This window comes from Myxine glutinosa, chromosome 3 (genome assembly GCF_964187855.1).
Source record: "Myxine glutinosa chromosome 3, kmMyxGlut1.1, whole genome shotgun sequence".
NCBI lineage: Eukaryota > Metazoa > Chordata > Myxini > Myxiniformes > Myxinidae > Myxine > Myxine glutinosa.
Genome location: NC_136263.1, coordinates 153,485,175 through 153,501,750, shown reverse-complemented (window position 1 = coordinate 153,501,750; position 16,576 = coordinate 153,485,175). Strand labels below are relative to the sequence as shown.

At 45.3% G+C, this 16,576-nt stretch overlaps 1 protein-coding gene across 1 annotated transcript; it reads right to left on the bottom strand.

Moving 5' to 3' along the window:
* Nucleotides 1-109: 109 nt before the first annotated feature.
* LOC137423945 (potassium voltage-gated channel subfamily A member 1-like) lies at nucleotides 110-8,361 on the bottom strand. The gene is made up of 2 exons (XM_078774685.1): nucleotides 4,084-8,361; nucleotides 110-1,237 (listed from the first exon to the last, which is right to left on the bottom strand). The coding sequence occupies exon 1, from the start codon at nucleotides 8,229-8,231 to the stop codon at nucleotides 6,756-6,758; it is 1,476 nt and encodes a 491-aa protein (XP_078630811.1). The 5' UTR covers nucleotides 8,232-8,361; the 3' UTR covers nucleotides 110-1,237; nucleotides 4,084-6,755.
* Between the last annotated feature and the right edge of the window lie 8,215 nt (nucleotides 8,362-16,576).

The window sequence follows — 16,576 nt, the reverse complement described above, 5'->3', positions numbered from 1 at the left end:
GTGTGTGTGTGTGTTTGTGTGTGTGTGTGTGTATGTGTTGGTGTGTGTATATGTGTGTCTATGTGTGTGTGTGTGTGTGTGTGTGTATATGTGTGTCTATGTGTGTGTGTGTGTGTGTTTGTGTGTGTGTGTGTGTGTGTGTGTGTGTACATGCAATGCACATGTGTTTAAGCAGTAGCTGTTCCCAAGCCTCTCCCATAAATCCAGTTCTCACACATTGCAAAAGCATTGCTTTTAAAAATGTACTTCCATCAGGCAGACAATGTACAGGTTTGTTCATTTACATGTATTGTGTTGAAATTAATTACATTATTTTACCAAACCGTTATAAATAGAGACATAAATTAACTGCATAGATACTATGTTCTCATCGACATGCATTTTTTCACATTTGCAAACTGAATTGAACAATAAATTGGCGCTGTACAAACTATGATGGATTCGCTGTCGGCCATTTTATAAGTTTTCCATGCTCCATCATTTCTTGGGTTCCTCCTTAAACTTACAGCTTGGGAGGAATGAATATCTGCACTTAATTCAACTATTAAAGTGCAAGTCCATTTAAGAATTTTTTTTATCTGAAGCTCCTACTTTGGGAGAGCTCCTCATGCCACCACCCGGTCATGGCCTTCTCTATGTGAGGCAAGCAATAGCCATGCACTTAAGTTGGGTCATGGGATGTTGGGACATGTGGAACAGTTTGGTGCTTCGGTAACTGCAATAGAACTTTGGTTCGGAGAGCCTGATGACAGCACCCTGGAAAGTGATACAGCGATACCATTTTTCAGGATGGTGTAATCTGAGGTGTACCTTTGGCTAGGTAGGTCTGAATGTGTGCGTGGCATGGTTTCAGGTTGATTTTTTACAGATCAAAAAAAAACCTTCCTACAGATGTCATGTCAAATGCTGTTTCTATTTTATGAGTATTGACAAATATTTCATGCACTTCCATAGCAACGAAACAAGCCATGCTTCTTGTAACTGTAAAAGGAGTAAAGGTTTCCTATTTTGTATCTGAAAGCAGAAAATGGTGAAGCCGTCACGTCCATTTGCACATTTAAAGTCTTACGGAACAACATTCCTTTTTCTCTCCATTTCGGCTTGTGCTGGCATTGTGCCCAAGTCTTGCAGCTCTCTGTTTGTTTTTGCCAAGGTGGATATCCTCTTTGGCTGAAGGTGCCTTGATTGTAAGCCCATTCCTTGTCGTCCGCAGAGCACTGTAAACGCTGTGGTGGTCCTGGGCATGAGAAGAAAACATGAGAGCACATTTCCATCAGTCCATGACGTGTCCACAATATTTTATCAAATGTCACAGCTCAAAATAAAATTTAAAAAACAAAAAATATGTGAATTGGATGGAAAATTGGGAGGACAGACATGAAAAAAGGGGAGGAGTAAGGGAAGGGAATTGGAGGGGAGGAGTAAGGGAAGGAAATGGAGAGGGGATGTATGAATATAAATGGAGCGGGGAGGTGAAAATTGTCATTTTTGGATTAGTCATTGTCATTTTTGGATATGTAAAAACTAGAATGGCCCTATGTAAAAAGAATAAAGTAAAATACGTAAAAAAATGTAATGTAAATTTTTTTACATGATCTGTTAAAAAATAAATAACTTGCACTCGTGCTTATGGATCAGCATTGCACCAGTACATTGTTACATCTGCTATTTCTTCACTCTTCGGATATGATCATTCTCTGGCCTGAAAGCATCATAATGACCAACTGAATGTCCTCCAGGAAATGAGAATCACATTTTTATGCCAATGCACCATTTCTGCTACCCCACCTCTCAAAGCTTCAGTCTACCCAATCTCAGTAATTGCTGACCGAGCAGAAGACCTGCCCTGAATAGTGCGGTAAAGTGTAGGTGTAATCAAAAATTTACAAAGGTGGATTCACCCGAGACCTAACTAACAGATGGACATTATGTGCTTAGGTCCACAACAATATATGGAATTAGGAAACAGCACTGACTTCTGATGAATGCACTTATAAGCCCTGACTTTTAATGTCCTTCGAATCCCTCATGGTAATCAGTCGATAACTTCAGCAGAAACAGCTTGCAGGACACATAAAATTGTCTGGTGATCTTGTAACATGTTTATCTCCAATTTCAACCTTCTTTCAAGTCTTGTTTGAAAAATAAAGTTAAATCTTTTTTAAAAATTACTTAGAATAAGAGCTAAAGAATGGCTGCTTTGTGATAAAAAAAACATTGCCTTTACCTCACCAGGGTGGATGTTTATAGTCAGATCCCATTTTCCTAGAATAAATATCAGGAGTAGCAACTCAAAGGTACCACCAAGGAGCTATCTTGATATTTAGTGAATATGTACAGTGCCTTCAGAAAGTATTCACAACCTTGACGTTTTGACGGAAGCTTGACCTGAATTTAAAATGGATTAAATTGAGATTTTTTTTGTCCCTAATCTACACATAAAAGCACATAATGTCAGGGTGGAATTTATATTTTATATATTTTTTATAAAATAATTAAAAATGAAAAGCTGAAATGTCTCAAGTCAATAAGTTTTCAACCCCTTTGCTATGACATTCCAAATTTATCTCAGATGCATCCAATTTCCTTTGATCAATCTTGAGATGTCTCCACAACTTGGTTGGAGTCCACCTGTGGCCAATTTCATTGATTGGATATGATTTAGAAAGAAACACACCTTTATATATGAGGTCCCACAGTTGACAGTGCATGTCAGAGCAGAAACTCTACCATGAAGTACAAGGAACTGTCCGTAGAACTCTGAGATAGAATTGTGAAGAGACATAGATCTGGCGAAGGGTGCAAAACGATTTCTAGAGTGCTGAAAGTTCCCAAGAGAACAGTGAGCTCCATCATTAGTGAATTGAAAGAATATGGGACTACTCAGACTCTTTCTAGAGCTGGCCATTCAACCAAATGGAGCAATCCGACAAGAAGGACCTTGGTCAGGGAAGTGACCAAGAACCCAACGACCACTCTGACAGAACTACAGAGTTCCTTGGCTGATATGGGAGAACCTGCCGGCAGCACAACGGTCTCTGCAGCACTTCACAAATCAAGGCTTTATGGGAGCGTAGCCAGACGGAAGCCAGTCCTGAGAAAAAAGGTACATGACAGCACACCTGGAGTTTGGAAAAAGGCACGAGAATGACTGAGAGCATGAGGCAAAATATTCTGTCGTCTGTTGAGCCGCAAATTGAACTCTTTGGCCTGAATGCAAAGCGCTATGTCTGGCGGAAAACAAGCAGAGTTCATCACTCATCTAACACCATCCCGACCATGAAGCATGGTGGTGGCAGCATCATGCATGGGGATGCTTTTCAGCAGCAGAGAGTGGGAGACTTGTAAGGATAGAGGGAACAATGAATGGAGCCAAATACAGGCACATCCTTGAGGAAAAACCTGTTTTAGAGTGCGAAATACCTTAGACTGCGGCAATTATTTACGTTCGAACAGGACAATGAGCCCAAGCATACAGCCAAAGCAACTCTGGAATGGATTCAGAATAAGAATGAGAATGTTCTTGATTGGCTCGGCCCAAAATTGAATCCCATTGAGAATCTGTGGATGGACTTGAATATTGCTGTTCACCGACGCTTCCCATCCAACTTGACAGAGCTAGAGCAAATATGCAAGGAAGAATGGGAGAAATTCCCCAAATCCAGATGTGCAAAGCTGATGCAGACATACCCAAGAAGACTCAAAGCTGTAATCACTGCCGAAGGCGCTTCTACGAAGTATTGACTTCGGGGGTTGAATATTTATGTAAATTAGATATTTCTGTATTCTATTTTTAGTTATTTTGTAAGAATGTATTTTAAAAAAATCCACTTTGACATTATGGGGTATTTTGTGTAGATCAGTGACGAGTCTCAATTTAATCCATTTTAAATTCAGGCTGTAAATCAACAAAATGTGAAAAGGTCAAGGCGTGGGAATACTTTCTGAAGGCACTGTATGTATCAGATAATGTGTAATTCATTTAGAAAGCAAGGAAAAATAAATCTTTTTCAAATATGTGTAAATCTACAAAATAATAGGATTTTGTTGAGCATTTTAAGGCATTAATCAAACCTCCCTTACCAGCTGTCCACACCACAGCTCCGATTCCCTGAGAATTCCCATCCTGGACAGCTTACATCCAAGGCAAGTCTCCATGGAAGAGACCACCGCATGCACCAGCAAAGGATCCAATGGTGGAGGCGTTCTTTTCCAGCATTATGTTGGACAAAAACAAATGTAGATCTGATCCAGAGTTCATTTAGTTGTGATCTTCAATCGGACGTGAAAATTTCCTCGTATTGCTTGATCACACTCCTTGTTATAGTGAGGACGGACGAGGATTCAAGCTCTGTTCAGAGCTTACATGTACAAGCTTTCCATCGGAGCACCTTTGACATCTGCAACTACATACCAGGACAAGCTGGACCAGAACGAAGCGGACATTCTGTTACTGCTGCCATCGGGGAACCCGCAATTAAAGCACCATTACACATTAGGCTGCTTTTGTTTAGGAATTTCGTGGAACAATCTGTCGTTTACAACAAAAGCAACACTTCCTGCATTTGATAGTCATTTATCAAGTTCTGTACATTATAACTGGCCAATGCAGTGAAACTTAAACTACATAATGGATTGTAAGCTACAGAAAGTATATGTATATGTAAACCTGATGTATGTTCTCAAAACACTGCAAAAAGGTGTTTTCTGGTACTTCTGATCCTTGTATTGTTGACATGATTAGATATTTAGGAGTTTTTGTTGATTTTAGTTCCAGAGCTCATGCAGCCTAGCAAATAAGCACCGCACATAAGGGATACATGTGAAGAATGTTCAAACATACATATTGGAATGAGAAATAAGAATACCGAACTTAACATTTCAACTGGGAATTTGGAGTTAAATAGAGCACTTTAAAAAAAGTTTTAAAAACAACTTTCCATAGGACATCAACAAAACATGCGACCCAAACACTATCGGCCTATAATTTGCATTTGATCCAAATAATGAACTTAATTAACGGACGCAACAGGTTGTCAATGAAATAAAATTGACAAATGATTATCGGAACACATAAATGTCATTCTTTCTTCCCTGAGATTTAATATATCCCTTAAAATTACCAATAGTAAACTTGTAACTTTCAGTTAAAGTGCAATGCAGACAGTACTGCGTGGGTCTAAAGCACAGCCGCGTACCTGGATAGTACAGAAAGTAATAGATAGGCCCAGTTTTAAAGTTTTCTTCTTTTTTGTTTCCAGTACTAGAGACTACTCTGCACTCATGTTAGAGTAATGCAAGATACTAAACTACATTTTCTAAGGGGTACATTAAAGAACCTGGATCGTACAGTGTCAGAGCAAACATCTTGGACTCATGGTCAAATTAAGAGACTTAACACACGACCGAAGGAATTTATTGTTCAGCACAGATAATGTCGGCTTCAGCATTAACAGGCAAGCCATTTCCATCCAAGACGCCCTCCATATTAGCCTGGCCTTCCAGTTTTCCCATAATTGATCTCTTCCCACTAATGCGTTCAAACGAGTTCATCCTTTGCCAGGAACGCTCTGGATGTATACTCACTTACGCAGCACCCCTTTGTGCAGCTTTCAAAATCAGCACTGCAGGTTTTATAAAAGCTTACCTATCACCCACTGAAAGCCTGGGGCAGATTCGATCATAGTCTAAAGAGATTTTGAAAAAAAACAAAAAAATGTAATAACTGCACTGTGATTGTATCTAACTGCTCGATTTATTCCGTCATTTTCTTCCTCGGTATAGAAACGAAAGGATATCTCAGCGAACATCTGCGGTATATCGGCTTTTGATAATTTTGCTGCAGCTGAATTTACCACTGGAGGGAAATGAGGGTCAAAAACCGGATGTAGATACAAAAGCGGTACTCAGTTTATATCACATTTATCGGTGTGCAAAGGAACCAGGCTCCATTAATGTATAACTCTTTACTCTTGTGTCCCGCACAATAATTGCACCTGCAACTTGCAACCCTCTACCATCACTTACCCTAACTTTGACGCACTATAGGCCACCCGCCATACGCTCAGCGTGTACAAAAACATGTATCGACTCTTTCCTGCTCCTGAGCGCAAATATTTAGATACTTGCTGTGCGGTCATCAAAAGGGGACCATTAAAGCAGTCTTTTACAATGTGCAAAAATATTAACATGCATTTAATATAAATATTTGTTTTATGTCATGTTTTTTTCATTTATTTATTTAATTTATTAAATAAATCGTGTAATTGCAGAGTCTGTCAACAGTATGATTGCTCTTATTATTTGTATACTTCTTATATGCACAACCTGTCAGTCAACAAAGCTGTATACTGGTGTAACAGTCTTGACCTAACTTCTACGGTCAGTGTGGTCTTAACATAACCGGTGTGGTTTTGACCTATATTAGTGCGTTGCAAAAGACAGTCCTTTGAGTTCAGAAGTTCACTTTGTGAAACTTCACTATCGGACAGACAGAGTGTCGTTTATGCTCTTGGCAAACTTAAAACACTTAACATCTGCAGAGAAATCGTAGTGCCCCCTAGAGGTGCAACTACGTTTACTCTGCACGATGTGGCCAAGGTACGTTGTGGCCAAGGTAAAGGAGGCGTATGCAAATTGCAAAGCAGGCAGTAACACAATGACTCAGCGACAATGTGCCACTGCAGGCATGCACTCATTGCCAACTTACAACTGCCAATCTGCCGGTCCTTCCTAACGCCAACAGATGGAGATGGTTAGACATCGGTAACAATTTTACTTCCAAAGGTATAGTGAGGGTTAGCAATATTGCAATTGCTGAGTTTAAGGTCCTCTTCTCTATTTCCATCAATGTTTTCATTGAAATCCTCCTCCATGTCCTGGTACTCCATCTTGCTCCCCGAATGAAAGCTTATGGCTTTCTTGAGACTGGTAGCAGTGGGAGAGCACAACTCACTGCCTATCATTGACTGGTCCTCACCCTCTGTCTCACGCTGGTAGAAGTAATTGAAGTTAGAGACAATGACTGGCACTGGCAAGGAGACAGTGAGCACGCCTGCAATGGCGCAGAGTGAACCCACGATCTTGCCCCAAACAGTTGTCGGACTCATGTCTCCATATCCTACTGTAGTCATGGTTACCAGTGACCACCAGAACGATTCAGGGATGCTGGTAAACAAAGTCTCCTTCTGATCGACTTCTGCAAAGAATACAGCGCTGGAGAATAGGATGACTCCAATGAAGAGGAAGAACACTAGAAGTCCAAGTTCTCGCATGCTGGCCCTTAATGTGTGTCCAAGAATCTGCAAGCCCTTAGAGTGCCTCGAAAGCTTAAAAATACGGAAAACCCGGACAAGTCGGATAATCCTCAAGATCGCCAGAGACATGGTCTGCTGGCCATTGGACCCTTTATTCTGAGCTAGCTCTGTACCGAGTGTGATGAAGTAGGGCATGATTGCAACAATATCAATGATGTTCATGATGTTTTTGAAAAAGTCGAGCTTGCTCGGAGAAGAGGAAAAACGCACAATCAGTTCAAAGGAAAACCATATAATGCAAATGGTCTCCAAGATGAACAGAGGGTCGGTTAGAAATTCAAACGAAGGGGAGTACGTTCCATTGATGGTTATTAGGTGCACCTCCAAATCTATGACTGATTTATCACGAAAGATGGGGAGAGTCTCCAGGCAGAAGATGATGATGGAGATGAGAATGACCAGCACGGACACGATGGCGATGCCCCGAGCCGCGCTCGAACTCTCGGGGTACTCGAACAGGAGCCAGACCTGCCTCTGGAACTCATTTTCAGGTAAAGGTTTCTCCGGTTCCTTCACGTAGCCCTCGTCCTCACGGTACCGGAGTATCGTTTCTTCTCCCAACTCGTAGAATCTGATCTCCTCCGTAAAGATATCGAAGGGCACGTTTATCGGCCGCCGCAGCCGCCCCCCGGACTGGTAATAGTACAGGATGGCGTCGAAACTCGGTCGATTGCGGTCGAAGAAATATTCGTTGCGCAGCGGGTCAAAGTAGCGCATCCTCTTCTGGGGGTCTCCGAGCAGGGTCTCGGGAAACTGCGCCAAGGTCTTCAGCTGAGTCTCAAACTTAAGACCCGACACGTTGATGACCACTCGCTCGCAGAAATCGTGGCTGGCATGTGTGAGTTCGTATGTGTCCTGCGGGTAACTCTGCGTCGCAGGGGCTTCGTCTGCTCTTTTCACACCGACCACCGTCATGGTGTCTTCCTTCGGTGCTCTCGAGGCGCTGCGGTCGCTAGCGCCGCCGCATCCTCACAACCAGGCCATCGGGAAATGGAGAGGAACCGCTCTCGCTTGACGATGCGATGCTCGTCGCTGCCTCAGCAGATTCTCGCGGTGCGATCGAGCCGGCCGGACGAGCAGACACACCCCGTGCGGCGCTCGGGGGAAAACGAAGGGCAGCGCGCAGAGGCGCGGCGAATACACCCGGTCTAGTGGTGCACGCTGGCGGCGGTCGCGGTGCGCGGGGATGATGATCCAGGACGCGCCGCAGCCTGAACGCGTTACATCTTCGCGGAGTCGGAATACGCCTGGCTCAGCGATCACTCGACTGTTGCAGCGCGCAATTCCAAGCACGCTCCTGCGCAGACCTGCTCTGCGCTAAGAATGCCGATCCAGCCGCCGCCGCCGCTCCTGCTGCAGTGTCTGCTCGCTAGCGCATCGGAAACTCGCCTTGCGGCCATGCCCATGGCTCACGGCGCGGCCCGGACGGCACTGCAGCAAAGGCGTCCCGATGCTGACTCGTGCAGGACCCCGATCCGACCGTCTGACGATCCTGTATGCGAGTCAAAGAATGACGTCACGACGCTAGCGTTGCGATGCGAAAAAACAAACAAACCGGGGAGGGAGAGAGAGAGAGAGAGAGAGTGATTGCTCACGAAGGCAACGTGAATGATAAGGTGGTGGTGAGCACGTGAATGGTGTGCGGAGCCGCTGGGCGGGCCATGCCCGGGTCGTGCATCCTGCTGCAGTACCACTGTAGCAAACGGTGCACTGTATATGACCAATCACACGGGGCTTATATAGGTGCCTCACCTGCTCGCAAACGACAGGAAAATTGCACTAATTGCAAGTACACGTCGCAAGCGTGCATGTGTATGGACATTAACCGCGCGGTCCACCTTTCCTGTCCATAAACACATTTCTTTTAGGGGGGATCTTTCTCTCCCACCTGGTGGTGATGGTTCGTGTACAGCCTGTGGCTGCTTGGGTGCATCATTTTCTGGGGGCGTGGCTGTGCTGCTGATGCAATGCCCCCCTATTACCACTAAACAAGTAGTCATTTTGCTGACCTCAGGAGGAATATGAGCTGAGTCACCCAACCTGGTGTTAATTCAACGGCTGCCATGAGCTCCAACTCAGGGACCCTGAGACCTCAAGGCAGCCACCTTAACCGTTAAGCCAACAGCAAGCCGTCCTACCTGGTAAGCAAGAGAAAACCTGCTCGACGCATTGCCTGCGATCCAGAATTTCCATAGCGGAGGCAAAGAAAGCCAGCCACACAATCGCACGCAATTCGCGTTTTAAATATTTACACACGAGATTTGTTACCCAGGGTTCAGAGACAGCGCTTTGTAGAGGTGCGTTCGCCGGATCCACAGTACATCAGAGGCGCAAGGTGGACGCACCTGCGGGACGACTGAGCCGACTGGCGATGCGGCACGAAACCCCCTGGATCGCGGATCCCCGAATTTAATACCCGCGGGCCCTCTGGCGATAATGACGTAGAGCCTGTATAACGACACTTACACGGTCCATTCCTCGTGGGATTGTGCTGGCCAGGTATACGTAGGTACAGTACAAAGGATATCCCAGACGACCAACCGTGCTAGAACGTTGAGCATCTCCTCCAATCGAGAGGATGGCACCGCAGGGCATCAGTGGGCTGGCATAACGTACCATGGCACCGGATACGATTTCACCGGTCATGGCGAGTTACGATGCACCTAATGGATCATGTAATGTGACGACACGATCTGGATTTTCTTCGCGCTCTATTTATTTGTGGAAATAGATCCGTCGAATTGTCTTCCCTACGAGTTTTCCCCTATTGTGTGCGTAACGCCTTCCAACCTTCCAGGGTGACGTTGTCAATGGCCGAAGCCTCTGCGCTGCTGCATGACAATCGAAGCGCCCAAGCTCGATTGACTTAAAGACCATTATTTTTGGACCACAGCCAAACACCCTCTCCCCCTCCCTTTCTCTCGGCCTCACTGTAAGCAGTGGTGAGTCCTGAGGTTTACTCGCTTAAGATTACCTCGAAAACATACTCGTGATGTTTTCTACCCCATTAACCCTTCCATACCTCTGCACATCTATTTTAACATTGGTGTACCTCTCCTATTCATCCATACCCTAGTTACATCCATCTGTTGTATCCATAACCCACTACTCTAGTGTCTACCCGTTCATCTGCTCACTCTTCCATGAGCCTCGACTTTGGATAAAGAAAGCTACTTAGGCACGATTTCACAGGGAAGATATTCACATCCCGTTGGAATGGAAAATCACCACAATATTCCATTGAATTTGCTGCTTTTGTTTCAATCGGCCGAATGACTACTCTTGTGAAATGTACCATAGATTTATTGATGCTTACATTGCTGGCAGGATAGCCGATTCATAATACTCATAAATAACCGGTCCCTGCGGGACGAAATGATGGTGTCAGCGAAATATCTTGCAAAATTCCGTCTGGAAAGTTCCTTTTCCCCTCTCCCCTTTCTACATAAATTTTTTTTTCTGACTGCTCTCCCCTGTCCCCCTTATAAATATCCTGGATGTGCACACCTCACACCTGGTTGTGCACACCTGGTTGCTTGTGCATCTTTAACGTCCACTAACTAATGTTGGCAGACGGGACACCCAGTTTAACGTCACTGATGCATCGTGCTGCCTGCGAGACCCCAGGATGGCAGTTTATAGCTGGGCCGGGATTCGAACCCAAGCTCGGTAGTTCAGAGGCGAGTATGTGTACCTCTAGGGATCAAAAGATAGCTGACAAGTTGAATGTTGAGATTAAATTTCGTGTTAAATCGACAAAAAAATAAGAACATTGATGAACATCATTTTTACTGTCCTGGTGCTTTGCAGGGAGGGATGTTGCACCAGAGTCCAGAATCATTTAAGCTGGCTATCCTAACTGATAGCAATCGCATGTGGTCGGTATAACGACCCCACGATATATATATATCGATAAATATTAGGTGTGCCGGTACGTTGGCCAAACCGAAATTTCCGCCTTAATCTCCGGAGGGGGCACTGCATCGGCGGCACAGCGAGCGTCTCATAGTAATGATGCAACCAGCAAACGAAATCGGTCATTGAATCCTGGTGAAATATGCAATAACAACTCAACAACTCATTTGACCTTTCAATATGCCAGTGACTTGACAGGTATATGTCAGGTAGACCTACATGTGTCAAGTACGATTGTGTCCCATCTCACCCTCTTTACAAGGAACTTCAACACAGGAGGAAGCCACTCCGCCAGTCCGCACTATGGTTGCCAACCTATGGTTGTTTGTCCGTGCTCTATCCTTTTTAATGCTGAGCGTCAATGCAAGGAAACAGCACGTACCGTTTTTAAAGTCTTCAGGTATGACCTGGCCCAGGTTCCAACCCCTGATCTACCAGACTCAGAGAGGATGCTCGAACCATTAAATCACCGAATCTGGTTAAAGGTTGTAGTTTTTGTTGTTGTTGTTGTTGTTGTTGTCGTTTCGTATGCAGTCTATGGCTACACCATAATCTGGGAGTGGCCCCAGTGCCGCTAATGCAGTGCCCCCCCCCCCCCCCCTTACCAATAAGCTGGTACTCATTTTGTCGACCTTGGAAGGATGACGGGCTGAGTCGACCCACTTGGTGTTACTTCAACGGCACGACACGTGCTCAAACTCAAGACCGATTTCCTGGTCGAGGTTCATCAACGAAGCCTCATGAGGCACACTCTTCACTGTACAGTATATTTCATTTGTATGGGGAGTTTATGGCGCTACCAAACTCGGTGACTTGATCATTATAGCGTCCACTCTGAGTCTGGGAGGTCACGGGTTAAAAGCTGAAAGAACAACTGTTGAAGTTCCTTTAAAGGAAGAAAACAGTGATGTGAAAAATACCAACAGGATGTTTACTACCTACACTTGCAGACAGGTGAACCAGCTCCCAAAATACACCTGTTTCCATGTCACATTTTCAACACCATCATCACTCCTGCATAAAGCACTCACACTCCTAAAAATGAAAAGATAATTTGAAAGATAATTATAAATTAAACCTGTCCCCCAAATGATCCTACAGGTCGCACAATATCTGCCTGCAACCCTCTTATGGTGAAACTGCCAAAATCAAGACTCTCTGCTCACCTTCACTCGTTCATTCCCCTTTTCTCCCACCTCTGGAACAAACTCCCTCACTCTCTTCAATCCCACTCCTCCTTCCAGGTCTTTAAAACAGCTCTTCACCACCATCTCTTATCTTCCCCCATCCAAAACCTTGATCTTTTCTACCGCGCTAATTCACCCCAGATCCACTTTTTTGAAATACCAACTTCCTTCCTGGAAGTCCCAGCAGTGTACTTGTGTTTTATACCTCTCCCACCCCCCTCCCCTCCTCCCTTCCCATGCCTCCTCCCCCCAAGCCCTCTCCCTCCCACAGATCTCCCGATGTCCCTGTTCTCTGCTGTTGTACTTGTGTGCTTCCCTCTCTCTCCCCATCTTGTCCCCCGCTCCCTTTATTGTATGCTTTGTGTGTCCGTTTCTTTTTTTACTCCCGCCAGGGAGTAATGCATTCGATCGTGTCCGTCCGTGTGTGTGTGTGTGTTCGTGTGTTTGTGAAGAAGATATCTGGAAAAGTTCTGAACGGATTTGGATGAACGTTGGTGGGATGATTGCCCTTGGGATAAGGAAGAATTGATTAGTTTTTGGTGAAGCTCAGGATATTATTCCGGATCCAGGAATTTTTTTGAAGGATTTTTTACCATTGGAAGATAGGGCTCAGCAGCGGCCACCCACGGCGGGAGTATGCGCTCTACTGAGTGGCGTTCTAGTTGTGATTGATGTTAGCTCTTACACGAGCCTCGATCTTGTATACAAAAAAAGTAGTATTCCTGCTTCAATCACAAATGGAGAGTGCGAAAATAGGGTCGGTTCGAGGGAAACTCATGAACAGCATGCAGAGTCAAAAGGAAAGTACCGAGTTAATCAAGAAGGCCATAAGAAGCATTACCTGTGTAGAGGTATATTTTGTGGATTCAATCTGGGATTGTGGATTCCAGCTCAGGTAGCGAAGCAAGCGCTATCCTGGTTATGGGGATGCCTCTCTTGGTCTCCACTTAGTATAGGGTTCTTAGGGCTGTTTCTTTGCTTTCCTCTGGATCTGGCATGTATGACGGCACCTGTGCTCACACTAAATGAATGTGGAAGATTGTGGCAGGTTCTGCCAGCCTCCAATTGGCCAATATCCCGATGCCATTGTTCCATGGTCGAGTCATTTTGAACTCAGTAGAGCGCATACTCCCGCCGTGGGTCAAGTTGGAATAGTACGATTTCACAAAAGTTTGAGGGAGTAGTTCAGTGACAACACAAGACAAGACAACACGAGACAGACACTGCACAGATATATATTTAGAATATATAGAAGATAATGTTAAAAAAGACCAAGGCAATTTCACTTACACTTTCGGATTCAGCGTTCAATTCTATATAAGTGAGTGTATTTTGAGGCATGTGTGACTTCAAATAAAATTGTAAGCCAGGAAAAACGTTCGTTTCATTCCTTAGGGATACAACATGTAAAACTGGCCCAAATGTCAAAACAAAACTCGCTCATTTTAAGTCGTACAAGCTAATAATAATAAATAATAATAATAATACATTTATTTTGTATAGCGCTTTTCAAGAAACCCAAAGACGCTTTGACATAGTACGTAAAACAAAGACAAAAAAGACAAAAATACATAATTAAATAACCAAACAGAAAGGAAGGACAAGGAGAAGAGACGGTCAGGGGTTGAATGCAGTGTTGAACAGGTGGGTCTTGAGTGATGATCTGAATGTGGTGAGTGAGGAGGAGTCTCTGATGGTTTGAGGTAGTGAGTTCCAGAGTGTGGGAGCGGCGATGGAGAAGGCCCTGTCCCCCCAGGATCTGAGTTTGGTCCAGATGGGGGGGGGGGGGGGGAGGGGACAGGAGGTTGGCAGCAGCAGAGCGGAGGGTGCGAGTGGGAGTGTGTCTGGGGAGGAGGTCAGTTAGGTAGGATGGGGCCAGGTTATTGAGGGCTTTGTAGGTCAGGAAGAGGATTTTGTACTGGATTCTCTGGGAGATGGGGAGCCAGTGGAGCTTGGGAAGGACTGGGGTGATGTGGTCCCGGGCCCGGGAGTGGGTGAGTAGACGGGCAGCGGAGTTCTGAATGTATTGAAGTTTATTGACGATATTTGAGGGTGAACCATAGAGGAGGCTGTTGCATTAGTCCAGACGGGAAGTGATGAAGGCGTGGATGAGGGTTTCTGCAGCTGTGGAGGAGAGGAATGGACGGAGACGGGCGATGTTTTTCAGATGAAAGAAGGCTATCTTACTGTCTTAGTGATCTGTTTAGTGTGTTTGTCGAAGGAGAGGGTTTGGTCAAAGATGATGCCAAGATTCCGGATGTGAGGGGAGGTGGATACTGGGATACCGTCGATGTTGAGGGTGAAGTTGTGGGTGGATTTGGTGAGCGTTTTTGGTCCAATGATGATTATTTCGGATTTATCACAGTTTAGTTTGAGGAAGTTGATTTGAAGCCAGGATTTTATTTCAGTGATGCAGTTTGTCAGGATAGAGTGGGTGACGGTGGAGATTGACTTGGCGGAAATGAAAAGCTGGATGTCATCAGCAAAGCAGTGGAATTGGAGACCATGACGACGGATTAAGTGACCAAGGGGGAACAGGTACAGGATGAAGAGGAGGGGACCGAGAACTGAACCTTGGGGGAGGGGAGCGGTGGGGGATTTGCAGTTATTGATGGAGATGAACTGGTGCCTGTCGGAGAGGTATGATTTGATCCAAGAAAGGGCAGTGCCAGTGATGTTAAAGGTGGTTTCAAGTCGGGTAAGGAGGATGATGTGATTGATGGTGTCAAAGGCGGCGCTGAGGTCGAGAAGGATGAGAATGTTGAGGTTACCGGCGTCGGAGGAGAGGAGAAGGCCGTTGGTGATTTTGAGGAGTGCAGTTTCCGTACTGTGGTTGAGGCAGAATCCGGATTGGAATGTTTCATACAGGTTATTGGCAGAGAGGTGATGTTTGAGTTGAGTGGCTACAGCGTGTTCCAAAACGTTTGACAGAAAGGGTAGGTTGGAGATGGGTCTGAAGTTATTTGGGGTGTCAGGGTTGAGTCCAGGTTTTTTTAGAATGGAGGTGACAGCAGCGATTTTAAGGGATGGTGGGACGATGCCTGTAGACAGGGAGGAGTTTATCGTTGCAGTGATAAGTGGAGAGAGAGCAGGAAGGCAAGCCTTAACAAAGCTGGAGGGGATGGGGTCCAGAGTGCAGGTGGCAGTTTTCATTCCTGTGAGGAGTTCAGAGAGGTCAGTAGGGGAGACTGGGGAAAACTGAGATAGGGGTTGGCAGGATAAGGGTGGGGCAGATGGTTTGAGGGGGAGCAGGTGCGATGGTGGTTAAGCTGCTGTAGATGTTGTCTATCTTGATTTGGAAGAATGAAAGGAAAGAAATGCAGTTGTCGACTGTGAATGACTGGGTGGTGGTATCCAGGGGGCTGAGGAGTTTTTTTTATTGTGGAGAAGAGTGCTTTTGGGTTTCCGGAGCCAGAGTGGATTATTTGAGAGTAGTAGGTGGAGCGGGCGTGGGAGAGGGCATCTTTGTAGTGCTGCAGGTGGTCTTTGTAGGCTTGGGAGTGGATTGTGAGACCTGTTTTATTACGGTGTCTTTCAAGTTGGCGGGCACGGGTTTTCATCTGGCGGAGTTCAGGGGTAAACCAGGGAGCAGAATGGGTGAAGGAAACTGTTTTGGTTTTTATAGGCGCAAGCTGGTCGAGGCAGGAGGAGAGAGTGTGGTTGTAGTAGTCAGTGAGGTCAGAGGGGCTGTGCAAATCAACGAAGGGAGAGGTGGACATTTTTTCGGAGAGGGAAGATGAGAATGAGGTAGGTGAAAGAGAGTTTAGCTTACGGAAGTTGATTATGCGTTTTTGCCTTGGCGCTGGGGTGGGAATGTTGATGGTCATAGTGATGGCTAAGTGATCGGGGAGGGTGAGGTCAGAGCCAGAGAGATGGTGTGGATTTAGTCCAATAGAACAGACATGGTCCAGAATGTGACCATGGTTATGGGTGGGAAAGTTGACATGTTGAGTGAGGTTAAAGCAATTAAGAATATCAATGAAGTCAGCGGTTATTGTGGAGTCAGTGGAGTCCATGTGTATATTGAAATCACCGAGGAGGAGGGTTGAGGGGGAGAAGGAACAGAGCTGGGTCAGAAAGTAAGAAAAGTCAGACAGGAATGATGGGTGTGGTTTGGGAGGGCGGTAGACAACTGCCATGACTGACTGTGTGTGACCA

Coding starts and splice junctions, on each gene's coding strand:
- LOC137423945 (XM_078774685.1), bottom strand. CDS start 8,231: ATGACGGTGGTCGGTGTGAAAAGAGCAGACGAAGCCCCTGCGACGCAG.